Source organism: Strix aluco, chromosome 9 (genome assembly GCF_031877795.1).
Source record: "Strix aluco isolate bStrAlu1 chromosome 9, bStrAlu1.hap1, whole genome shotgun sequence".
Classification (NCBI taxonomy): Eukaryota; Metazoa; Chordata; class Aves; order Strigiformes; family Strigidae; genus Strix; species Strix aluco.
Window position 1 is genome coordinate 31,330,408 of NC_133939.1, and position 27,151 is coordinate 31,357,558.

At 47.3% G+C, this 27,151-nt stretch overlaps 3 protein-coding genes across 3 annotated transcripts in view; 2 read left to right on the top strand and 1 right to left on the bottom strand.

The window, feature by feature from the left end:
* The window catches only part of MED12L (mediator complex subunit 12L), a 138,717-nt gene that overhangs the window by 68,764 nt on the left and 42,802 nt on the right, over positions 1-27,151 (bottom strand). The gene's annotated exons all lie outside the window — the stretch shown is intronic.
* GPR87 (G protein-coupled receptor 87) lies at positions 653-3,000 on the top strand. The gene is made up of 2 exons (XM_074834445.1): positions 653-686; positions 1,964-3,000. Exons 1-2 carry the CDS (start codon positions 653-655, stop codon positions 2,998-3,000), a joined length of 1,071 nt encoding a protein of 356 aa, XP_074690546.1.
* P2RY14 (purinergic receptor P2Y14) lies at positions 16,699-26,744 on the top strand. The gene is made up of 3 exons (XM_074834448.1): positions 16,699-17,161; positions 22,479-22,569; positions 24,380-26,744. Exon 3 carries the CDS (start codon positions 24,398-24,400, stop codon positions 25,409-25,411), a length of 1,014 nt encoding a protein of 337 aa, XP_074690549.1. The 5' UTR covers positions 16,699-17,161; positions 22,479-22,569; positions 24,380-24,397; the 3' UTR covers positions 25,412-26,744.

Sequence of the window (27,151 nt, forward strand, 5' to 3'; positions counted from 1 at the left end):
AACTTTTTACTGAGGGTTTAAAATGTAATGATTTGTTTTACTGCCATCTAGTGACAACTCAACGCAGTTCATAACAGCGCAGTAAGTGAAGTCTCAGCAGAGTAAGAAATGCAGGCAGAGCGCTACATATCCGAGATGGAGACAGGTTCTTTAAAGGAAAGGCACCGGTACAAGAACACACAAGACAGAAAGTGGCCACGGAGACATTCAGGCTGGAAATTAGAATAATGTTGCTAAATATTATAACAATAAGGCTCCAGCACAGCTTGTTAGTGAGGTGGAGAAAGGGAAATAGTTTTAACAGTGGAACTGGTAGGCTTATGAAAACTACCGTGGCAGGATTGCCTGAAGCGAAGCAGCGGGTGCCTGCTGTAGGTGAAGACGGGGCAACACAGACCTCGACACAGGACAGCATCCAGAGACCAGCACGCCTCAGCCCTTTCCCCGGGAATTCCGGAGGACGCTCACTTCACAGAGCTCCTCTCCATGCTGGGGAGGGGAAGGTGGGGTCTTCTGTTTTGCTTTGGGTTTAATTCCCATTTATTTTCCCCAGAACGTAATGCTGGCACAGCCCACACCACGTCCTGGATCTACGGCTGCCAGTGGGACTCCTGAAAAGCATTTCAGCTGAAAACCTACAGCAACACAAATGATGGGGTACAATTTGACTTATGGAAAACTGCCAGGTAAACTACTGTTGGAAATTTAAGTGACTGAGAAGTGTTTATCGTATTACTATCAGCTCCTACCAACACATTAAAGAAATAAGTCATTTCAGGAAGGGCTAAGTGCTGCCCAGTGCTGCCCCTGTGGGTGTCACTCCCGGTTCACCACACCAGCCCAGTTCAGGAGTATAAACAACATGAAATACAATGTGCTATAGTTTTATGAGAGAATTTCTAAGACCGAAGTTTTTTCACAAACATTTACACATGAAATCTTAAAATCCCCAGAGACTGGGATTTTTAAATACATTTAAGTAAGCTAAGTTTCAAAGCAGTGTTGTAATAGGCCCAGAAAGTCTCTCCAGAGCCCTATCTCTTGATAATCATCTCAGCTCACAAGCTGAGTTCTGTCAGGACAGCAAGAGCTGACAGCCTGTAACTCTGACCAACAGCTCGTTCCCAACCTGCTGGCATGCAGCTGCATTTGCCCACAGCCCTCCGCGATCCCAGCGACGGGCCCTGCAGACCTCGGCCCGCAACACGGGGAGCGCCCAGCTCCACTCCACAGCAGGCGGACTAAGGGAACTCAATCCCTCCTCACATTTCACAAACCAGATCCCCTGGTTCTCTCCACAGAGAATTTCCAGGCTGTTTTATCTTCTTCAAACACTGCAAAGACATTCACTTGCACAGTCCCACGCTGCCGCAAGGCTGGCCAGGCCCTGCTGCTCTCCGCACCCCAGCATTGCTCGGGCAGCCGGTGCCAACCAGAGCCCCCCAGCAGCTGTGCAGCACAGCCCGGCCGGCTCTGCCCCCGCCCCTCACACGCTGCATCTCTGACGGCTCCGTCCAACGGCCCAAACTCCCGGGGTGCTCAGCCACAGCCGGGCTGTGCCTCTGCCCTCGCCATGCAGCTCCCACCCCCCGCGCCGGGCTCTCCAGTCCCCGCAGCGCAGGCAGCAGCACGGGCAGGCAGGGAGATGGCAGCCTCGGGAACGTACACGCGCTCCCATCCCACATTTTTTTTCCTGTGAAACTATTTGCAGAAGCACCTTTGTATTTCAGCAGGATGCACAGACATTGTGCTCGGAGGCCAGCAAGCCACCAGCACAATTATTGTGACACGTGCAATACTTAGCAGCACTGCTTTAAACTCAAGTTTTCCAGGCTGGTTAATCCAAGCAGCCTCCAGAATTGCCCAGAGATGGGACATTTTCTGGAGGACAGTTCTAAAATGGCTCCACTTGCAAAACTCTACAAACATACCTTAAACTTGTTGCTGTCCCTCAATCCCACAGATGATCGGCTGAGCCAAGACAACAGTACCTCACCCAACTCCACGGCAGGCTTACTCGGGAACTCCACGCACAACGAATTCACCACCATCGTCCTGCCTGTGCTTTACCTCATCATCTTCCTGGCGAGCATCTTGCTGAATGGCCTAGCAGTGTGGATTTTTTTCCACATCAGAAATAAAACGAGTTTTATATTTTACCTCAAAAACATCGTGGTGGCAGACCTGCTCATGACACTGACGTTCCCATTCAAGATAATCCAGGACTCGCAGCTGGGACCGTGGCACTTCAACTCTTTCCTGTGCCGCTACACCACGGTTCTGTTTTACACAAACATGTACACCACGATTGTGTTCCTCGGACTCATCAGCATCGACCGCTACCTGAAAGTGGTGAAGCCTTTTGGAGACTCCAGGATGTACAGCATCACCTTCACCAAGATCTTATCTGCCTGCGTTTGGGTTGTAATGGCCTTCCTGGCTCTGCCGAACCTGATCCTTACCAACGGCTACCCGACAAAGAAGAACATCGACGACTGCCTCAAGCTCAAGTCTCCCTTGGGGGTCAAGTGGCACACAGCCGTCGTTTACATCAACACCTGCATGTTCGTAGTGGTGCTGATAGTACTGATAGGATGTTATATTGCGATATCCAGGTACATTTATAAATCGAGCAAACAATTTATTAGCTCATCAAGCAGGAAGCGGAAGCATAATCAAAGTATAAGGGTGGTTGTGGCTGTATTTTTCACCTGCTTTCTGCCATACCATTTGTGCAGAATACCCTTCACTTTTAGCCACCTAGATAAAATTTTAGACGACTCCGCACATAAAATCTTATATTATTGTAAGGAAATGACACTGTTTCTGTCCGCATGTAACGTCTGTCTGGATCCAATAATTTACTTTTTCATGTGTAGATCATTCTCGCGAAGGCTGTTCAGAAAATCAAACATGAGAACCAGGAGTGAGAGTATTAGATCGCTTCAGAGCGTCAGACGATCAGAAGTGCGCATATACCACGAATACACTGATGTCTGAAGTCACCCGCACAGAGACTTTTGCTAATCTGTGAGAATGTTTGTATATCATGTAAATAAAACTGATCTTTGAGTATCTGACCATGGAAGTTCATTCAGAAATGCAGAGACATGTACAGCTTTTCCATTTCAGCTTACTAACATCCATCTCCAAATTCAAAAGCTTAAAACCACACAGAGATCAGTTCACTTCAGAGGGGTTTGGGGGTTGTTCTGGTTGCTTGGTTGTTGTTTTTTTAAAGGCCAGGAGAAGCTCAGAAAGCAACCTGGAGCTCCAGGAGGCTCCAGCTGGGATGGACAAGCTCTGGCCTCAGAGTGGGAGCTGATGAGAGGAGTCAGCACCCCCGGGACCCGGCAGGCAGCTGCAGAGCAGCTCGCAGCAGGGGAAGGAGCAGAAGGAGGGAGGGGGCACACAGTCCTGCAGAGACCCCTTGGTGTGCCCACAGGCAGGGCGGCCATGGGGCTCCAGCCACGGGAACGGCGCTTCGTTTGGCCAACAGCGTCTCGGCTTTTCCTCTCCGGTGTCTGTGTGCTGACAGCACCGTCTCGCCCACAGGTCAAATCTACCAAAGTGCTTCTCACCCCTTGCAAAATATCAAACATTAAAAACTCAAGCACAACCCTAGTTTAAGTCTCTTCCCAAAAAAGAGGAAAAAAAAAAAGAAAAAGAAATAAAGACTGTTAAAACAGCTTTTAATTCCCATTAATCTCATTCCAAGTGAGGACACAACAAAAAATGTCCATTGACAGACTCACATGTGACAAGACTGAGCAATCAGCACCACGCTGGAAATTCAGTCTCCCAGCACTTTCTATGTCTGCTTAATACAACAGGAATAAGACTTAAAGCACTAGGGATTTTTTGTTCAAAATTATTTATAACTTCGGCTGCTTTCAATTGGAAACTATAATAGTGTGCGATAAGCAGGTGAAATTCATTTCTGAAGAGCAGTTTAGGCAACACCTTCAGGGTATTGTTTTACACTGCGGTACACGCAACCAGAGCAGAGGAAATATTAAAGGCGAGCACCCAAAATCAAGGCAAGAAGAAAGGCATGACAAAAGGCCAACAGAGCAGCTGCTGCATGAGAAACTGTTGACTACTATCTTATTTAAAAGAAAAAAGCAAGTCCTGGAGAGTCCCCACCAGGGCTGGTATTGACTGGGACACCTCAAGTCATTACTGAGATTCTGGCAGGCTTCGCTCCACGCGAGCAGCCACCAGCACTCCAGATTTATTTATAACAAGGGCAGAAGAAACCAAAACGTGTTGCAGAAACATTCCAAGCTGGTTTTGCACCAGCGGAGCGGGGCAGGGGCACCCATGCCAAGAGGGTGGCGAGAGCCATGCAGGGTCCAAGGCTGCTGCAGCAGCTCCTCCGCCCTGGGTTGTGGCGTGGGCACCTCTTGGGGTAAGGCAGAGGCAAGGACAAGTTCCTCCTCGGAGGCCACCTGCCCCTGGACGGTGAGGGGACCTGCCCCGGGAGCCTAGAGCTGCTCAGTCAGGGCCTGCAGTGGGAAGGCAGGGACAGGGCGAGCACAGGCAGAGGGGCAGGAAGGTGGGGAACCGTCCCACCCAGGGGCGTGAATTCGACTGCCCGAGATCCCCCCGAATTCACAGCATTTCAGGGACAGGCACAGGCCAGCACCTCCACCCCTCGCCCCGCAACCTGCCAGACCAGAGGACATATTCGGCCACGCAAGGCTACAGGGATGTGTTCAGATTTAATCTTGGAAAGGGAACAACGTTTATGTGAATCACTTTGTCCTGTACTTCACCGGGGATTAAATCAGATTTGTTTAAGCAAAAGCCGCTGGTACAAAGGAAACAGTCAATTTAAAAAATGCAGATTGTAAGGGGCTGACAGGTGTTCTGAGCAATCCATTTCTACACGCACCTTCTGCAGTGTAGTGCGAGTGAACAAACAGAAGATGGCAACAGTCCATCATCAAGTGCCTTCTTCATATAAGGACTTCCCTTTTAATATAGGAAAAAAACGGTTTGACAAAAAAATCCTGGAAATGCAACACTCAAATAATAAAATACTGCATGAGAACACCTTTGATCCAGTTTTCTACTGAAACAAGGGTGGGCTTCTTCCTTTTTTTAACAGTTAGTTTAGATTCTGTTTTATGCATCAGGAAAAAGTTGAAGTGTGAGCATTATAATATTTGGATTAATGCAAGTTATTACACAACTACTTACACTGTTCAAGGGAGATCTTTCTGAAAAGGAAAACAGGGTATTTTGGATATTTACCCTACTTTAAAAATATTTTAAATGGCTAAAATATGCAGAATAAACCCTCTTTTCCAACCAGCTCTGTAGAAATCTACGTTCACACACAACCTCAAAGACTAGTCTGGGAACGAATTTGCCCTTTTGTACTCTTAGAGGTCCATGCACATACAAAACCGTACTAAGAGAACCATTCTGGGGACTGTGTTGCATAGTTTAAATTCTCATAAGCACCAAATTAAATGCATACTGGGTTGGTTCTGTGAAATGGCAGTATTTAGGAACAGTTATGTACACACAGACATTAATAACCAATGACTCTCTTATTAGGTCTTACATGGTTAGAGAAAGCCAAGACCAAGTGCTTCTGGTCTCCCTTTTATGACACAAGTAGTAGTAAATCACAGGAGGGCTTCTGGCTTGTTAAACTGTGCTCAATAATTACTGTGTTAAATTCATACACACACACACACACACACTCCGGTCTCTGCTTTGCAGCTATTCCCCTTTCAACACCTCTGCAACACCCACAGGAACAGGCAGGTACACACAGCTTGTCTTTTCCACCAAGGGAGATTGCTACACAAAATCTTGCAATAACAAGGTCATTTATTTACAAGGCTGCAACACTTTCCCACCCCGTGCCCACGACGTCACCGCAAGGCTGAGGCAGGCAGCTCGTGCTACTGCACATTCCCCGAGGTGCTCCATGGGCTCAGCACACAAGACAGGTGGGTATTGTTGTATTTTTACTTTCTTACAGCCTTCTCCAGTATTAATCTTTTGAGCAGAATTTTTCTGTGTACTGTAAAGCCTATCTTGATTTGCCTCGACCATCTTCTGTGGTGCAAGAAGGCACGGGGGCCCATGATAACATCCAGGCAGACAGTGGATTCCTGACCAACTCCAGCAACACCCAAAGAGCTCCTTGAGTGGGAACATCCCTGTTTGCCCCCAGCCAGGGCACAAAGGCCGGGCAAGAAGACAGCCGAGCAGGCGCAGGGGCTGAGGACCCCTGCCCTTGCACAGCCTGCACACCAACCGGCAAAGCTCAGCAACGGCTGGAAACGTGGCCACAGGGCCCCGACAGCTCTTCTCGCACGCCACACGCCCTCCTTGCAGGACATGCGTGCACACACACCACGCTTTCACACTGCCCCGCTTATTTTTTAACTAAAGGGCACATTTACATGGTATTTCCTCAGGAGAAACAGTACTGCTGTTCCCTGGTAAGAATTTTATACCAAAAAATCTGTTACCCAAAGCAACTGCACCTGGGCTGATGCCCTCCAAAGCCTGGCCTAAAGATACCCTTTTCCAGGGGCCCATAGAGATAAAGCATCCAGCAGTTTGCAGAAAGTCTGGTCCCAGAGGGGAGCAGGGGGGCAGCTGTAGGAAATCCCACACCCGGAAGGGACGACGCGGCCGCACTTACCCGGCACACAGGCCGGCCAGGACAAGCCCCAGCTCTGAAGCCTGACAACTTGGATGTATACAACACTTCACTGTAAAATCACACCAAAATAAGTTTACTTTATCTTGACAGGATGTATCTGTGACAATCCTTCATCACTGGTTTATACACACACTTACATATACAACAGTTCTTTGAAGATGCTGTTTGTGAAATACTTTCCCAGGGCTAAAAATGAATTATAAAAGAATACCCTAGTCCCCAAATACCAGATAACTATATTTAATTCGTCTGGATTTGACAGGGAATTTTGGTCCTTAAAAGTTGTTCTTGAAAGAAAAAGATACATGAAAGTTTGTAGGAAAAGTCTCAGGCCCTGCTCTACCACTGTCATTTCAGAGCCACATCAGGACAGAACCGTATGTAACTTTTGGTTGCGCAGCCTGAGACTCCCATTTTTTGTAGGACGCTATATGTGAAAGGTGGTTTTCCAGGTGGATGCACAACAGCCGGTCAGACCCAAGAAAGGAAGGAGCACACAATTTGCAAACATTTGTGACTTTTTTTGTTTAGGAAGCCTTACCTTACGTTGTAACTGAGCAGCCCAGCCGAACCCTCCATGCCATGGGGTTATTGTGGAAGAAATGTTATTTGCACAGGTACTCAGAGACAGCTCCAGACCACTACCTGCGCGAGATTTTTGTCACTGCATATATTATGCCCTTTACTTTCAAGGCTTCTCTAGCAATAACCTTTCCTGTGGTTTTCCCCAGTCCTTAAAAAAAAGAAACTAAAACCCCAAATGTTCTAAAAATGTATCTTTGTATTGACACATATCAGAATCTCACGAATGAAGCAATCGTCATTGCCGAACTCGCGCGGCCCTGACTGGGCTCATTCAAACATGCGTCAGCCCATTCCTCAGCTCTCCCCCCTGGACCCTGCGCCACCCCGGGCAGCCAGACGCCTGCGCCGCAGCGGTGCCATCCGAACGCCGCCAAAGGCCTCGCCACTAAGTCTCAGACAGACCCTTGTAAGGCCTCAGAAGGCTACTCACCCACCCATGATGCACAGACAGCATCCCGTCAGCAAAACAAAACCAGGCCAAAAGTATTTGCCAGCAGCTTTGATGGGGTGAAAACCAAAATCCAGAAGTCCTGCAATGCTTTTGTAATTAGCATGCCTTCTAGCAGGATTATTCTGTAGAAATATTTATCTTGTTCATCCTGCTTTTATCAATTCACAGAGCTTGGCCAAAGATGTAACACGAGGCATGTGTTCCCACATTTAGTAGGGTGGGAAGCGCTGGCTACTTCATTAGAAGGTTCTGATAACAGGACACAGACCTATAAGAAGATTAGGGTCAGAAATGCTGCTTATATATGGCAATAGTTTGGTGACGTAAGAGCCTTCGTTTAGAAAAAAAACAAGTCTGAACCCATCAGCCACATTCCTGTCAGCACAGGCCTCAGAGCTGCGACCCCAGCGCGCACTTCTGCCACCAGACACGTGAAGAACCAAATCACCAGCACCACCAGCCCTTTCAGTCACCAGATACTCTTCGATACACCACCAGTTTTCTCCCATCTCTGCCTATGAATCTGTAATTTTTGGTTCTGACACAGAAGTCCATCAGCAGGACCATAAAAAAGTTTTCCTTTCATAGGCACAGAGCTCAGACAAAAAGTTCAAATTATTTTCTTAATAAAACAATGGCCAAGCCAGCAGAGGTGAATTTTGGATTTTGGGGGAAGTAAAAAACTTTTACGGCTAAAGGTAAAATACATTATCAGTTTGTTCTTACACCACCTTAAGCCATATACTTTTATGATTATACAGCAGGGGTCTTCTGGCAATCATGCTCGCTTTCTAACCCTTTGGAAATAGGGGCTGTATCTTTAGATCCTTAAATACTAAATTTGGCTGGCATTTTGGAAAAATATCCATGTTTGCATAACAAAGCAACCCTTCGGTTTGCCCTGCAGCCTACAGTCATTCCAATGGGGTGAAACTATACACAGAGCTGAGACACCCTCCCCGCTCTTTAAGCTCTTAATCCTCTGCCCTGGACGACTGCTTACTTCTCTCTGAAGCACTCAAAAACTTATCTGTGCTGCAATGTCTAATCCATCACAGAACAGCAGCTTACGCTTGAAAACACTGAATTTCTCCTTCTTTTGGTCCTTCACATACTCATGGAGAGCTGGACACTTCAATCTTCTGCTGGAGGCAGAAATGTGACTGATGTACTTACTTCTAGTTTAACAGTTCTAAACAAGTTTTAACCAAGAATGACATTTCAAACCAAAAGGTACAGCCATGCCATTAGACAATCCTACAATGGCGTAAATTCAAAATATAAAGTATGGAAAAGTCATCCCCAAAGTTGCTCACCCTTGGGTTCTGTTACCCTTCAGCACATCACCATTTTTTAAATAATTTCACCCTGACGGCTGTGAAGCTTGAACTGTCTGGTTAGACCTGCACAACTTTTCAGAGAGAAACCACAGACCAACCACACATTTTAGCACTTCAACTGGTGTTTGAGATAACACTGCCCGCCTAGATTTGACTTCCTTTTCCAGCATACACTGCCCACTCGTGATCCCCAGAGAGGAAGACCAGTGACACTTCGCTCCTGGTCCGCTGGCGAGTGTTCTGCTCCCACCGCTCAATCCCCTGCAGCGGCCAGAGCCCGCAGCCACGTCCCCGCAGGGAGCAGCGCCAAGGGCCACCGGCTGCGCAGCCCCCAGCCCCACCGCAGGAGCAGCGCCAAGCACAGCAGGTATGTCCTTCCCCAGCACCAGCTAAATGGGAAAGAGCATCCTCTTAGCTCAGGCTTAGATCTGCAGCGTGGACTGCTTTACATTAAACTCCCACCCCCAGCTGAAGTCTATTGCCATTACACTCTGGTTTTAAGGTGTACCTGGTAGCACTGCCTTGTTCACAGGGGCTTACCTCTTTCATTTTGTGTCACCCACTTTCCCGCTGAAGAAGGTAACAAGCTTTGCAAAAAATATGTATGTAAACAAGGTCCTGGGTGTATCAGGGCAATCAAACATACTGGGTCCATGCACAGCCTGGAGCTCTGGATGTCTATAAACCAGCGAGTGCTTTACAGTGAGAGCGGGCACCACTCCTCCTGCCTTTTGATTCTTTTCTTCCTAAGCAATGACTCCTGACCACCGTAAAAAACGATTTCTGAGTTAATTAGTTTACCGGTTTGAGTTAGTTCAGCAATTGTATCTATCAGAATATGATCAAGTTTTAACTAACCAAGAAACCAGTTTTGGGACAAAAAGAGGGTGTGAGCACATTAAACATGTATGTCTGCTTTATACCACATCCATATAAAACCACTCACACACAAAAGCCTTTTGATAAACTCCCCTGGCAACAGTCTGCTAGAATGCTTTGTTTAGTTCGTATTGTATTTCAAGTACAATGTTAGTCATCAGAAGCCCCAAACAATAAACAAAATGGAAAAATAATGCAACAGATAAAGGGAAGTGAGAGGGAGAAAGGAGATGTCACTAACCAGACTGAATACAGGATGGCTATTTAAAGCCACCAGAACAGCTTTGAACATTTAACATGAAAAGGTGCATTTTGAGGGTTGATTTTAAGCTTTTCCTCCTCTTCCTCAATACATTAAACAAACACACAAAATTATGTTGTTTTCTCACTATTAAAGGCAAATACTGTTATCTTTATTTCCTTCTGGGCAATAAATTAGTGAGTTACAGCATTAAACCACAAGCCTGAGCAGCAGGGTCACACTGCCCACCCAAAGATCCTGCTCAATTTATTTTAAAATACTTTGGGTTTAACTCCCCAGAAATATTTTGCAAAGCACAGAAAACAACCCTTGACTTTGCAAGAATTAAATGTCAAGTTTTGACTTCAACCTAAAGAAATGTCCCCTCTAGAAAGACTGAATTAAAGATTCTGTTCAAAGGCAGGCTTTGTGTAACAACTCTTCCGTGCTCTCGTTCTGGGGATGAAATTACATTACATAAGTAGAGCCAAACAAAAACCGATCTAAAAACATCTCCTGCAGTTTCAGGGGTGTTGCTCTGAAAAGTCGTGGGACTAGGAACAGCGAGTAGGGACCAACACAAAGCCTGCCCGTGCAGAGGACAGGCATGCGATGTTCCTTGGAGCATGGGGGCCTGGTCTTCTGTGTCCTTAAAAGGCCAATCAGCCACCCCCCAGCAAACCTGGACCCCCCCCTTAACGCGACTGGTGGAAACCAACGGCAGCAGCGATCTGCTTATGCTGTCACCGGGAGTTACTCAGTAGAACTGATTCACATAACGTTCCACAGTAGTCACAAATATGGTGCTAGTATTGCTTTCTCCAGAGAAACAAAGTCAGTAAAAACTACAGTTGCCTAAACTCACCCCACATCAAACCCAGAGGCGCTTACTTGCAGAACTCCATTACACAAAGCTGAAAAATAAGGACAGGCAGCTGAGAAGTAAGAGCCAGCCCTGCCATATGCACAGCACACAAGACAGCTTGCTTCTGATGTTATCAGAGTTGACAAGAGCAAGATGCTTCACTTTCTGTTTCCAAGCATTCTCTGGCTTGGGCGGGGGGCAGGCAGCAGCAGGGGGAGGGATGGGAAAGGATATCCAAACAACTAGGATCCAAACTAAGGGATGTAAGTGATGTATTTACTCCACAACATCAAAGCCCCATTTCTAGGCTGTATGAGAGCAACTCCTGATCGGATACGAGACCCCAGGAAAGGAACTGAGTGTTAGAAAGCACTGAGAAGGCCTTTTAAGCAAGCTGGAATTTCTCAGGTCAGACTCTCAATTCCAATTGAGCCTTTCAAATAGGGAATAATAAACACACAATCAAAGCCCAAACATGCAACAAGCACGCAGTCAAAATTGTCCTACAGTTTGCCTCACCCTGGAGATCAGCTGCAGCTCTGTGCCTCAGCTCGGCCTGCCCTGGCATCGGTGTGCACCTCGGTCACAATCTGTCCACGTGCTTTCACTCAGAGCCAGAAGTATCTAAAACACAAGTTCTGTCCCACTGACAAATGAACTCCTGACAGATGACAACATTCACAGCCGGACATGACAACTGCATCACTCTGCTTCAGCACACGCCGAATTGGGAAATCTTTCGAGCAGTTCCCATTTACAGCCGTGCAGTCCCAGAGCCTGGGTCTTGATACGACTGCGGGGATTTCACGTGTGCCTACGCTCCTACCTGCCACAAAGCCAGGGACTGACCATCTACTGTGAATAAAAATCAAGAGGTTTCTCCATGAAGAAACACCTTTCTTGGAAGAGGAAGACATGCCCCCACAGCACTTCAACTCTGTGCAGCCCCGGAGGCTTAGGGGATCAGGTAACTGGCAGGGCGGGGCCCACTGCAGGGCCGAGAGGATTGCCAGACACAACATTTCTAGGAAACCTCTGCTTAGTAAAGAGAATTAAAGCACCAACCTAACAGGTGAATCCCCTGATGGTGCAAGATATTTAACACACAACAGCTCTGAGTGGCAACAGATAATTTCATGGACTTTCCAATTAAGACACTGCAGAGCACAGAGTCTGGGTCTCTGGATCTTACGACTCTAAGAAAGGAAATCTGCAGGCAAAGCATGGAGAAAGCTTACTGTTCTCATTCACAATAGGACAACAGAATCCCATGACTGAAAGCTTCTGGAGCTGTTTCCATCGAAAAGAAGAGACAATACACAACTACGTACAGAACTCAGCTGTGTCTGTTTCCAACTGGTCACTCAATAATTGCCCTGAGGAGCGCTAGTTCACCAACGGCATCCCAGAGAGAACCGAGATCCTCTCTTTCACACTCAGATGAAGACACAAGCATGATGCATTTCTCCCTCCAACCACAGCAGTGAGGCTGCGCAGAAAACCAGTCCAGGGATGGGACCACACAGAGGAAAAGGGCAGTTCCTGCTGCACTCACTGGGACGGGACGGTCGGGCCTGAGCCCTCCCAGGGCAGGAGCACTGCAAGGGCAGCGTCAGCACTCCAAGTCACTCGCCTGCGCTCACATCCACCTTAGTTAGCTAGGAGAGGTCTCCTCTACAGAGCTAAAAATAACAAATTACTGAGTCACTCGGGGATGGAGGCCTAGGCGTGGACTCTAAACCAGCTAACCAGCCCTAGAAGGACCGTTATGCTTCAGAAGAACATAAAAGAGAAATTGCTCTGCACTGTAGGGAAGAGCTAGGTGTAGCTCAGGGGACAGCTGGGCATGCCTACCCCTCCTGCAGGAACCCAGCACACCTGCAGTGACCCGGAGATGCTCTAACACTGCTAACGCAGAGGTGGCAGAAGAGAATTCTGTTCTCACGCATAGACAAGTAACACCAATGGGCTCTGGCCGTGCTGAAGCCTAAGAGCCATCTCCAGAAACGCGAGCAACACTGCTGGCAGGAGTCCCACTTCCACAGCACATCACTACCTGCAGGTCCAACACGGTGCACACTCACCTCTGCTGATGAGGGAAAGCACATAAGTGCTTCTGGGCCGCTTTAGGGAAACTGGAAAATAAAAAATTTGGGGGTAGAAATAACGTACTAAAACAACAGTGCTTCCTCCCCGCTTTGCCTATGACACAAAGGGCCCCTGCAGCACAACTGCAGCAGCAGGCGCTGCCGCAGTGTAACAAGCCTGCTGCGACAGGCACCCTGGAAACCCTGGTGTCTTCTTCAACCTGCTTTGTAACCCCCCTCCTCGGCATCTTTTCCAGCAGAAATGGGGTAAAAGCCCTGCTGCTGTTCCTGCAGCTCACCGGAGGCTGGGGAAAGCAGCCTGTGCGCTGGTGCCTTTGGAAAGGAGCTGGGCGGGGGGTGTGGAGGAGCAAGCAGGAAAAGGCTTTACCATCGCACTGGGAATTAAAGCTGAACGGAACCCAGTGAGGGCGGCTGCCAGCCTGGGCCAGCTCGGGGCTTCCCTGCCAGGCGGCACTGAACCATTCAGGCTTCAAATGACGATCTTAGTTCTGTTGCATGGCATTTGACTCTACCAGAGCCCAGTCCCCCAGTGCCAAGCTTGCTGTTTTAGCCTGCAGGAAAGACTATTTCTGTCACACAAAGGTTGGTAGTGTGATCCAAACTGTTGGCAGCAGACTCAAGTCCCGATTTTCTGATGAATCAGCAAAAAAGGTTATTGTTAAACATTCAATTGCTTGAAACAATGGGAATAACTTTGGAATGTTTACGCAATTTTCTCACTGCTCAATTTTTCCCTTTTGCTAGGTCTTTGAACGACGGCCTCCAACAGAAAGCCTGGAGTGCTGCACATAAAGTGAGAACTGCCCTTGGGAGGGAGAGATTTAATTGAGGTTGGTGGACAATTTTGCTTTGCCAAGAAGTTCCTCCTATCCTTTATTTTATGTTTCTCTTTCAAACTCACTTGTCTCGGCAGACTGCACTTCTGTTCCTCTTTTGCAAGGATTTCATCTGGACACAAACAGAACATTGCTTATTTTAATTTTAGGCTTAGATAAGGAAGCTATTGGAAAAAGTTTGTTGTGGGTCACACTCTGAAAGCTGACCTTGGTCTCAAAAGGGATATTGAGGCTTCTGCTGCTGTTTCTGGGGAAAGGAAAAAAACAAAACAAAACAAAAAGTTTGTGTTTTTTAGAATTAATTACAAACTGTCTCAGAGGGACAGAGGTTTTTAAAGCACTTGTGATCAGCCAAAGCTTCCTCTGACCCATCCTTTCATCCTTGCTTCAAAAAATGACAGTAAGGTGGATGGAAATAGATCAAAATTTTGGCTGACTGGGTGCTTTCTGGGGAGCTCCTGACAGGCCCTGTGCATCGTCCTGCCCGACCCTCCCTTGGACAGGCCTCTGGGCCCAGCCCAGAGCAGCTGGCTCCAGCAGAGCTTCCCGGGGAACGGGCCTCAGGGCTTGGAGCCACCGGGAGATGCACCGACACCCCCGACACCTGCTCCTGACAGCGAACTCTCTCGAGGAGACAGTGGCACCCGCGCCGCAGCGGAGCGGGATGGGCTGGGAACCCAGTGCTTCCCCCCACGTTGTGTCACACAGCCCTGAGCCCGGGCTGCCTCCAAGCCTGCACAACACCGACTGCAGCCCAGCTGTAAAGAAGAAATAGGTTGTGCTGCCACCAGCTCACGTCTGGCAGTGTGCCACTGGGCTCCCAGCACACAGGCGTGATCCTTCTCTAGCCGACTGCCACATTTGGAACGAGAATGAGAACGGAAACAGAATCCCTGTTTTTCCAAAACATGCTTCAGTTATAATAATACCCCATGATGAACAGAGGAAGGAACAGGCTTTTCTGGGGCCCCCTGCCCTGCCTGAAACCCTCACTGACAAGGGAACGCGTCCCAGGAACAGCAGTTCAAGGGTCCCCACCATCCCCAGCAAAACCCAGTCTGGCACAGTGCTCAAAGCAACACGGCTCCTGCGGCTGCTCCCAGCAGCGCTGGACACCGGTGCAACGCAGGAGGATGGTCCCCATCGAGCCTCCCCCAGGAGAGAGGGGAAAGGGCCCAAGCAGGGCGTGGGCACCCGAGGAAGCTGGACATGCACATGCATGTGCACACACACACACAGACTCACGGGGGAGCAGCGGCAGCGGGAATGAAGCAGGGCAGGTCACCCTGGGCGGGTGCGTGAAAGGGTTAAACTCGTGAGATGGGTGCAGGGCAGGGGAAAGAGTAAAGGGACAGGATCCTCTAAGCCTTCCCAGGAGGATGGGTCCTTGTCCATCAGGAGGAGAGTTAAAATCTACAACCTCTGGCACTCACCACTTCTTCCTAAGTTACAAGTTTAACCCCCTCTTCTCATGAGGTGCATGAAGAGCTACGAGTCACTAGGCCAGACAGATTTCCTTCGGTTTGCTTGAAACTGAAGCCTGACGGTACGAGGTGTGACACAACATCCGTGGGACGTGAATCCTAAAGCTACAGCCTGCTGGCCCACGGGAAGACGCCGTGCAGCGGGGCCCACGGGAGCTGCGCCAGGGAAGCAAGCTGGCTGTCACCACAGCAGGCTGGCTGTCATCTTGGAGGGTTGTTATCAGGGTGGGCTGTTACCGGCGGGAGCTGCCACAGCTCGAGGAGACTGCCCACAGAGGAGGGCACCCGGTGGCGGGCAGCTGAGAGGGGACCAGAGGGTGCCCCAGCCTCCAGCACCCAAGAAGGCAACTGAATCCGAACTGCTGCACCACAGCACCTCCCTGCCAGGCCCCAGGCTCGGATTCAGCTTCCCAGACAGGCTGAGTGCTCGCACTGACGCAGAAATGGAATATAAGGCGTATATAAAAACTGTCAATGGAACCAACATCCAAACTCATCACCCAAAAGCAACGATTAATTGACCGTTAAGGCTTTGATCTGAGAGTGTCAGAAATGAGAAGAGGGGCAGGAGTATTCAGAATAAGGTAAAGACAATTTTGTCTCTGAATACACCCCCTTATTTCGCTGAGAGAGATTCAGTGAGATTTGGGAGAAGGGCAGGCTTGGGTTACTCACTGTAAAGCAGAGCTCAAGTCATGTATTAAGTGTTTATTAACGCTAGTGTATGCAACTTCAATCACTTTTTTTAAAATATAAACCTCAATTTCTCTCCCCAAACCTCAGATCGCTCTCAGCATATACTACTTACCCACATTCATAGAAAAGAGGTTAGCTTTTCCATTTCCATACATTTCCACTAATTTTGTGCTTGATTTCAAAGCCTCCTAAGTAAACATGTAGGGAGAACAGGAAGGGAAGAGGCAGACAGGTGATTAATGTTAAAAGAGGAGAAAAAGAAAGAAAAAAGCCATACACCAAAGATTCATCACTTATCCCAAGAATATATTTCCCAGCCTTTGAGCACGCCCTGAGCAAGCAGAGCGTCAGCCCGTGCGCTGCAGTTCAGAACACTCCCATTAACAAAAGCAGAAGCTATCAGGGCAGTAAAGCTTTACAGAAAAGGTCACAGCCAGGCCTGGGAACAGTTTAAGAAAAGAAAACACCAGCCCTTAACTTAAGATTGCTTACTGCTTTGCCAGCTGCACAAACGTGTCCTTCTTGAAACCAGTTCAACACTGATCTTCATGGAAGTGCGTGTAAGAGCCCAAAAATAGCACCGGCCATCTGCAGCACTCCAGAGCTCGACCACATTTGGCCCGACAGCAAGGCACGGCTCACCAGTGCTTCGCTCCTGCCTGCGCCCATACAGCCCACGCTGACCCGCCGCCACTGCAACAGGTACCGACGGTAACACCGTCTGCCCGCCTGACAGTAACACTGCCTGCCTGACCAACCGACTGTAACACCGACCAACCGACACACCGCCTGATGGTAACAACGCCCACCCAACCGACTGACTGTAACACTGCCTGATGGTAACACCAACCGCCCAACGGTAACACCGACCACCCGCCCCACGGTAAGACCGCCCCGCACCTGCGGAAAGAGCCAAACCTGTCCAGGCGGGACGAGCCGCCCATGGGCCAAGCAGAGCAGAGGCAGGACTGTGCTCCAGCCGGTAAGTGACAGAACCTCTGCAGCCTGCGCCGCTTTTGTGGTGTTTTACATCATAAGGCAGCTGTAACGGGCTTATTCTGTAAATCTTTCCTAGCTGAAGAGGGACCACACATACACTTTTACATTTCTTTCCAGGTGAAAGACTCTGCTTTCATTACACATTTCTGTACATTCCCAACACTCTCTAACATTCTCTTTTAATTTTTAAATAACTCCTACTATCATTTGTTTTTTTTAAATTGACAAATAAGGTGAACAGGAAATCATCCACGTGTTACGCAAACCACAAACAAATTACTTAGAACACAAATGAGCTGTCATAACTGTAAAAAAATAGAGAAAGCCAAGGCAGGCAAACTCCTACACCTGTTGGGCTGAGACACAGAACAGCCTCCAGCCACGCCACCAGAGATCTGGTCTGCAGGGAAGGATTGTTCTGTCTTGTGTATCTTGGCAAAAGATGTTTTTCTTAAGCAATTACTTTTGTTTTAATTTACGACCAAGGAAACATAGCAATATAAAACTCACAGTTTAAAACATCAGAAAATAGAATTAAAACCCAAATATTTAAATGAGAAATGTTACTATTAAAATAGAATATTAAAGGGAACAATTTGAGCCACATTTTACTTTTAAATATCCAGTTTTAGGGCAATAAAACTACTAATCATTAAAATGTTTTATTGACATACTCATACTAGAATAATTCCAAATTTGGTAGGACAGTTGCTTCAAAAAGCTGGTCTGTTTAATCCTCTAATATCAAGGCATAAACTGACCATTCCCAATACCCTTGTCCTGACTTTTCCTCTTACATCCACCACTCCCTGATTCAGGTACTATAACTGATGGGAGATAGGAAGGATCTCAGTGGGGGTTTTTTTGAGACTTAATTAAAAAAACCTGAATATTTGGGTTAGATCTGAAAATGACCCTACATGCAAACAGCTCAAAGCATTGCCCAGGTTTCGGTGTGAATATCAGGGTTTGCACAGATACTTCATAGGTTCTAATCTTTTAATGCTAAAAGGTTGTGGGTTTAGAGTAATTTCAACTCTTGTGTAAAAATCAGAAATGAAAATAGAATGAAAAGTTTAACTTATCAGGAAAATCAGGCTGTTAAATTTCAGATTTCAAAACTAGCATAGGGACTCCTGTGCAACAAGAAAAATGAAACAATTACTGGTGGGTTTTGTGAGGCAGAAATAAAAGTTCTACCCTTGAGGTGTCCTCACACTGCAACCAAATGAGCTTGCACTGCCCGGCAAAGAGTCTGCTGTTTTTACAAGAAATAAACAGTGTTATCTACAGCCGTGCTCTATACATGTTGGCTCTCCCACTCGCTGTGTCCTTCAGAACACCAGGAATTAATCACACATGCCAAGAAAACATCACACATGATCTAACTGATGGAGTAACTTTGGCGGGGAAGATCTGTTACGAAACGCTGTCGATGCCAAGGGCGGTCTGGAGGACCTGGTGCCGGTGTACGCACACGCCATCCCCGGCCGAGTCAGCGGCACTGAGCCTTCCAGTGAGCACTGGCCGCGAGCCGGGCCGGGGCCACACGCAGGAAGGCGACCCAGTTGGACTCTGCACCCCCCACCTCCTGCCACACTGCTGCCATCCACCCTGGGGACAAACACACCGATTTTCCACAGGCTGCCTGAAAACATCAGCTCGCAACACTTTTTAAAGGGGGAGCAGATGGGGAGGAAAGGAAGGAAGGAGGGGAGTGAGGAGAGCAAAGCTCAGCACTCAGATCTGCCTCAGTTGTAGAAACAGATGTTTTGTATCCAACTGGAAATAAGAATTCATTCACAACCGTAAGAAAGTCAAGACTTTCTACTGCAATACTGCATACTTCTGAAAGGTGTTAGCGGGACTCCTTTCAGCCCAATCACTGGCAGGAAATGTTCATAATGCACTGAACTTAAAAGCTTGGGACTGTTTTTGCAAATATAAGGAATAAAAAAAGACAGATACAATAATTAATTCACAAGCATTTATAAATAGCGACTGTGTTATACAAAGAAATTCAAATCTTCACACACATTCCCCCGAGAATTACACAACCAACCAAGAGCATACAGGCAGCCAGGGGCAAATACAGTCCCAACAAAGAGAGGTCACAAAACATGTCATGGCTTTATTCCGTGTTTTTTTGTTAAAATAACATTTTAAAGGTTAGATGATACAGCCAGGTTCTTCCAAACTGAGCAAGTCCACTGCTCCCTTCGGTTAAGAGATGAGGAAGGAAAGAGTCCGGGTTCAGACCTGGTGCTGCCTGCAGCAAAGCCCAAGGCTACAGAGGGCTGCAGGGGGGTTGGGGTGTTGCAAGATGGGGGGTCCCAGGTCACTCCGGGGCTGTGGTCCCTGCACAGGCACGAGGGACATAACGTGGGGACGCTGGCAGAAGGGGCGACCAGGCAGGGCTTGGGGATGAGGAGGAGAAAAGCCGACAGTACACAAGGTGACAGCTCACAAGGCCCAACAGCATCATCAGGAAGGACACAAGCCCCAGAGGACAGAGGGCACCCCTCTGTCCTTCCCCTCACCAACCAGAGCTGCAGCAAGACGGACCCGCAGTGTCCCCAAGCCTCGTCTGGCTCAGGGGGAGCCACGGCTACACCCGGGGACGCAGCAGCAGCGACCTTCCCAGGACACACGGCCTTTCTCAGCCACTTTAACAGGGGACACTACTCTCACCAGCACCCCGAGGAGCAGCCTGAGTAGAAACACGGCTCAGGCAGTCCTCTGTCTTCTCACACCAGACGTGAGGGGTCTTGAAAGCAAGAGCTGAAGACACAGCAGCAAGGACCCGACACCCTCCGGAACCTCCTGCCACAATTACCGATGCCCCGTTTCCCTGAGCCGCGCCAGCGGAAGCGGGCACGGAGCACCACCACATACAATGCTCGCTCACAGTTCCTCGCTTACTACTTCCTGCAAATGCTATTTTATTTTTTCCGTCATCCTAGTTCGACTATTTATCCCATTTTCCTGCACTACATCCTATGCCTCTATGACAAAGAAGAACAACTACCACCAGATACGCCATTCTAAAGGGCTGAAATAGTACACAGTGTATTTTGCATACTTCTATTCTCTTAAGTATTAAAATCCAGACATTGCCTTATGACAAATGTTATAATAAGAACAGAAAAATAACAAAATCTTAGTCTCTTGGCAAACTTGCAAGAAGTCAAGTGTACCAACATATCCTCCACAGTCACTGCACAAAGCACCTTCCAAATGAGAGCAGCAATTACAGCCAGGGCTCCTGAGGGCCTCCACGCTGGCACCCACTCCCCCTGCTGCCAGGTCAGGCACCTCCGCGGAGACACGGAAGGGGAGCAGGCCCGCCCTGAGCACCCACCCGCTAGGTGCCCTTGGATGGCCCCTGCCAGCCCTACCCCAGAGCCCCCCACCGAGCAGCTTTCAGCCCCCGAGGAGCCCCAGGGCAGCCTGCCCCGATGGTTCCACCACGGGAGCTTGGGGGAGCGGAGCAGGCAGCTTACACCGCGGGGCCGGGGCACGTGTCCACACTGGGCGCTGCCTTCCCACCGCATCACACTGGCGTGGCCGATATTCCTACCACAACGGAAAGAAAACTTAAAAAAAATTATTCTTCTTCTAGCACAACGCAGCACAACTCGCAATTGCTGTGTTCTGTGTATTGCACTTCCTCTTTCTCTAGATTTCTCGTAATATCTGAGATAACATCTAGCATGATCTTCCCTGATAAACTCCATTCTGCAGTTCAAAAAAGATTTCTGGGGACAGTGACCACTGTCAGCAATTTCTGACCCAGTAACTGCATTGCATATTTATTTATCAAGCAGCTGCATTAATTTCCATGAATAGCTAAAATGTGCACTCAGTGCTACAGAAACTTCATTATATTCAGAGGGGAAAAAAAAAAAACAAAACCAAAAACTTGTAAATATTATGCTTATGTTCAGTAAAGCAGCCATGAACTTTGAAATTTGCCAACCAAGTTACAGAAGTCAAGAAAAAGTGCCTTAATGGATATTGGAAGGGTTACAAATGACAGCATAAGAGTCTGAATACAGATGGAGCTAAACATTTTTAATGGTTTATGCAACTTTCCTTTTCTGTATTTTGCCAAGACACTATTTGCAAACTGAGAAAGTTCAAACTTTGATATATTTTACCAGATCAATCTTGTTAATTTGGTGAATCAAGTTTGCTGGTTTTGCACAGCTAGTCGGTATCATCTACACAGAATAACCACTTTGTGCTGGACCAAGCATTTGAATGCGGAACGCTGCTCAGGTACGACAGGCTGCTCTCACATACAAACCACAAATTGCTCAGTGCTGACAACACATGCCAGCAAGTGACAGCAGTTATGTAGCAGCAAAAAAACAGCAATGTTTTAAAAACTGGGGGGGAAAAAAAAAGCCTCCTTAAGCTTAGTCATCACCTCAAGTAGCATTTGGACAAAAAGGTCCTAAATTGACCCACCAATTAACATCAGATGAGGACTATTCACAGTTCGCAGGTGAACCCCAACATGGAATGAGGGGTATCTACGCTCACTGCAAATCGCGGGTGATGTGGTGGAGCCACTGCAAGTTCCCACGTCCTCACCAGAGAAGAGGATGTTCCCATTGCAAAGGTTTACGGGCAGCCTGAACAAGGACGCAGCCAGAGCGAGCACGGAAGGGCAGCTCCTCTAGGAAGTGGAAGCACAACTCCTGCCAGCCACGGGCAGCCCAGCCCCGCAGCCTGCGCAGCAGCAGAGCACAGGCACTGTGGGCCGTGGCCACCAGGACCCCATGGCACCGTGCAGCTGCGCAAAGGCCGCCAGGCTCGGGTGCTCCTGCTGCAGCACACAGTCCGAGCCGGCGGGACCGCGTCGCCGCGGCTCCTGTGGCACCCACGCTGGGAGCCACCACCGGCGGAGGGAGCGGCGGGCGAGGTGGCGGCGGCCACCAGTGCGGAATTCTTCAGGGCAGTGGGGACGAGGCATTTCAGCCAGAGCTGAGCCTCTGCCGCGGTGACTGAACGGCAGCTGAAACTGGTCAGGACACAAACGATGGGATGCATGGCCGAGGGGACACAAAGGCCTCCAGCCCTACCCACGCAGTGACGGGCTCTAGGGTGAACACGACTGCTCCCTGACTCTGTCCCTAACCAACTCTGACCTCCTCCAGGAAGATCTGGAGAGCTGTCTGCAGCTCCGGTCGTTAGATCCTTGCGCTACGGGAACCCCTCAGCCCCGCAGAATTACACTGTCGTGCGTTATGATACACAACTCTGACAACTGTTTTCTCCTGTCTCTCACGTAGGTCTCCCAGCAAGAGAAGAGGCCCCGGGCCTGAGAATGGAAGGTGCTCTAGACCCTTAACAAAGAGCACCGCAGCAGTCAAACCAAGAAAGGTAAGGACATGCCATCGATACGGAAAGACTTACAGAGTCTGGCTTGGACTCTGGCCTCCTTCTCAACCACAGGCAGTTGATAAATCTGCTGTATCAGATGTAAAATTCATGTAGGGTGTCGTCCATGCTGCATAGACACAGTATTATTGACCAAGGTTTAATGTCCACAACTCTAATCACATGCTTCTGAAATAATCCTTTGCTGTATGATGCCTCAACATAAGAAATACTTCATGAACTTCCTAAGCCATTTATTATCTGCTACTAAGCCCCAGCATAGAAAGAGCCAGCTCCAGGGACTTTGCTTTAGGAAACCCTACAGCGCAGGAACAAGTTCTAAACACACCGTATGCAGAGAGGGTCCTGCTCAGACAGCCTGACAGGAGGAAGAGAACATGTACGCAGCAGACAGAGATGGGAAAAGAACAGTTTTTAAATACAGTGTGTTACCATCTTAAATAGAAGTGCCATTTACTGTTGGTGCTTTTCCAGATCTTTCTGGTTTTAACAAACCTTACCCATCATTACCTCCTAATCCTAAGGCACCCATTCACATGGTAGTTATAACACCCCCTTCTCCACACCAGCCTTCTCCTTTAAAAACCCAACCAAACACAAACAAATGCTTTGATGGCTAGAGCTTAAACATAAAGGTGGGATGGCAGGTCCTCCTATGGAGAGCTACCAGGAAGAGATTAACTGCGGGCTTGGGGTGTGAACACAGGTAACACCTGCTCCCTTGCTCCACTCATCCCTGCAAATTCCAGAACAGCACCTAAACTGGTCAGCCTTTGCAGCGTCTGACACAGAAAACAACATACCAAAGGAAACAATTTTACCTATTTGAAATAAAATTTCAATTTCTAGTTATTGCAAGGTTGCATTCAGGTTCCAATCTGCTACACAAAAGCATCAGCTACTGACTTTGAATTGTGGCCACAAGGAAACTCTTTATTTTCTAAAAGATGGGTTTTTTCCCAGCTCCATGGCACTTATTTTCCAGTCGCCTAGGTTTTCATTTGCTAAATACAGCAGCGTTATATCTATATCTGTTCTGCCCTCCCTACAGAGGATAATCCACCCCCATAAACATTCTGTCAAAGAAAAGCAGACAGCAGATGTGATTGCTTCTTGGAGATCCTCTAAAATGTAAATCTGAATGACTTGACAGGACAGCTCTAGCCTCCACGCTATGCTAACACACAGGCACACTCCTGTGTGTTGCGCTACTAAAAGTTTAAAGCAAACTGTGCTAGCTGCACATACGGGTTTCTTTCAAGTGAACGTTAGAAAATATTGGCATATGCCAGATACTTCCACGCTTGCCTAACGGAAGAGTGGTTTTTATGCTTGTATACAAAACAGAACACTTGTAAAAGGAGTATTCATATCCCTCACGTGCTTCCTGGTAAACCAGCGCTAAAAATACATACCGGTCCTTAAGGATTAATAAGATATATTTAGTTACAAAATCACTGTGGCCCAGTGACCCTCCTAGCTTGCAGCGTGTAGGCTTATACCTGCAGAAAAGCAGCAGCACAGGGCTTGAACAATGAATCAAATGGAGGAGAAGCAAACAGATCCTCTGTTCAGAACAGCAGCATGCCCTTGAACATCACCAAAAAGTGAGACGGCACCCCTCGGAAACCACTAATGATGTATCCCTGCTGGAAACGATACGGTGTGGAAATGTGGTCACTTCTGAGAAGTGTGCCAGGTTTATTTTGAATTAAGAGTAGAAATCTTATACTAATTAATGGAAAGCATAGCACCATGTTATCCTACTGAAATAACCTTTCTCTGCTTCTAGGAACAAAGATACTGTAAGATGTTCAACTCCAGCACAAACTCCTCAGGAAACAACTGCAGTCACAGCACAGTAATAACCAAGACAGTCCTTCCCCTGATCTACTGTTTCATTTTCGTAGTAGGACTCTTGCTGAACGGGGTGGCAGCATGGATCTTTCTGTATGTTTCTAGCAAAAAGAGTTTTATTGTCTATCTCAAAAACATCGTTGTTGCTGATCTCCTAATGAGCTTGACATTTCCTTTCAAAATTCTTGCTGATTCAGAAATTGGACCTCCACAGCTCAACACATTCGTGTGCAGATACTCTGCAGTCATTTTTTATACAAACATGTATATCGGGATAACTTTTTTCGGCCTCATAGGTTTCGACAGATACTACAAAATTGTAAAGCCTTTATTCACCTCCTTTGTTCACACGGTTAACTACAGTAAGGTGGTCTCTATAATCATATGGTTATTGTTAATACTTATATCCTTTCCAAATATAATATTAACTAATGAAATCACTGAAGAAAATTATTCCAAAAACTGTATAGGTCTTAAAAGTGAGCTTGGCAGACAGTGGCACAAGGCATCAAGTTATATTAGCACAGGGATTTTCTGGGTTGTTTTTTTTCTGCTAATCATTTTTTACACTTCTATATCAAAAAAAATATATAGCTCTTATAAAAAATTCAGACGGAACTCAGATGTGGCCAAAAGAAAAACCAGCCGTAATATATTCAGCATTATGTTTGTATTTGTCGTTTGCTTTGTACCCTACCACCTCTGCAGAACACCATACACTCTCAGCCAGACTAGCTCACAGTTCAACTGCCAGTCAAAAAAAACCCTGTTCTATGCAAAGGAGTTCACTCTTGTACTGTCTGCTGCAAATGTCTGCCTCGATCCCATTATTTATTTTTACCTCTGCCTACCCTTTAAAGAAAAGCTGTATCAGAAACTGCATCTCAAGCTGAAAACTTCAAGTGAGGTTGAAATTTCTAAATCCAGAAGATCAAATACACTTCGGGAAAGTATAAACATAGCGTAGGTTCAGGTCTGTAAAATAATGCACATTTCAGAAAGTTATTCAAGAATGCAAATGTCTCAGAAAACCTGAACAGATGTGAGCCAGCAATAAAACAGAAAAAATGTTTCAGCATAAAATACCAAGTGGTGTTTCTTTGTATAAAAACATTACTGCATGTTGCCAATACATTTACCACGTGCTATTTCAGTTAATGCTATGATTGCGTGATGGTGTGATACGACCTATCTGCATCTCAAAAAAACAGAAAGGAGTAACTGGAACAACACACTCTGGAGCTCCCCGCCATGGTCTCTGAGCGGATTATCTGGCAGCCCCAGCCATCAAACTGCCTTGCTGCTGTTTCTCGCAAAGCCAGGCACCACACACGAGCCCCCACAAAGCAGCCTGAAGGGCTGGACCCAGCACTCGCTCCAGCCCCGCCCCAGCAGTGCCTGCAGAAGCCACACAAGGAAGTTCAGCACAAGTCTCCACTTGACCTCCACCAGCCTGGAAAAGAGGACTGAGACCCTGAGGGGAAATCTCATGTGTTAACCGGGTCACGAAGGAAAGGGTTGAAGGCAGTGTGCAGCTTAAGGAAGGACACTATTCCAACAAGTTGGGGGGAAAGAGATAAGGAAAAAAAAAAAAGGAAAAAGTACACATCAAATCCTCAAAGATCTGCTCAGAGCCTGAAAAACCCTTGGTAAAATTAAAAAGGATATATATTGATTTTCTTAAGGGAAACAGTCTGTAAAATTAAAAATTAAGCATGACTATTTGTCACCCTTATGCACCAAATGTCAGATTATTTCTGTAAAATGTGATGCTCAAGAGTTTAAAGAGGAGCTTTCTATAAACTGAATAGCACAGTTACACTGTACCATATTCCTCGGGACTTTTCTGAAGTAACACTGTGTACACCAGGAATGTTCACGCCAAACTGACTGAGATTTCAGTAACTCCCTTGCTGTTCTTGCAGAAGGAGGTAAGAACACTCAAGGAGCTGCTTGAAAAAAAACACACGTACAGCCATCCAGAAACTCTGGGGTACGTTTAACTCCAGAAAGAATGATTTGTTGGTTTTCCCATGCTTTTGGCACGATGATAAAGCATTTCTCTCCGTACAAAGGTAATAGCTGAAAGCCACCAACCTTCTGTATATAAATTTTATCTCTTTTTTAACTGTATTTTCCAGTGCAGCTTTTTTTGATTGATTGGTTTTATCATTGTACAGGGAAAACACACCAGTGCATGAAGTGCCCACAAGAGCTTTCAGGCAGTGGCTCTGAGAGCTGAACGCTTTCATTTTACTTAACAAAGAAGATACAGGAATAAAACCAGAAATAACACATGCTTCACCTTTCTGCCACTGTGCTTCATTTTAGTCCTAACAGATGATCCCTCAGGGTGGAAGACATTTAAACACACAGTCTTTGATCCTCCTCCAAGGCTGTGGGTAACTTCCCTTGGTCTGAGACCACCGACCTGCAGTAGAGTACTCTGCCATCACACAGGATTATATTTCAACTAAAGGGCCAGAGAACTGCTGAGCTTAAACACACCTTGGGGGAGTGTATTTACCTCCATTTATGTCCCACCCCAAACCCTGGGTGCTCACCGGGCTGCAGGGGCGGGGGGACCCTCTGCCCAGACCAGCCCTCAGGGACTACAGGAGGAAGCTGCGGTGTGGTTGGGTTTTTTTAAAGAGAATACATAAAAGATTATTTATATGGTTCTTTCAGAGCTCCCTGACTCTTGTCA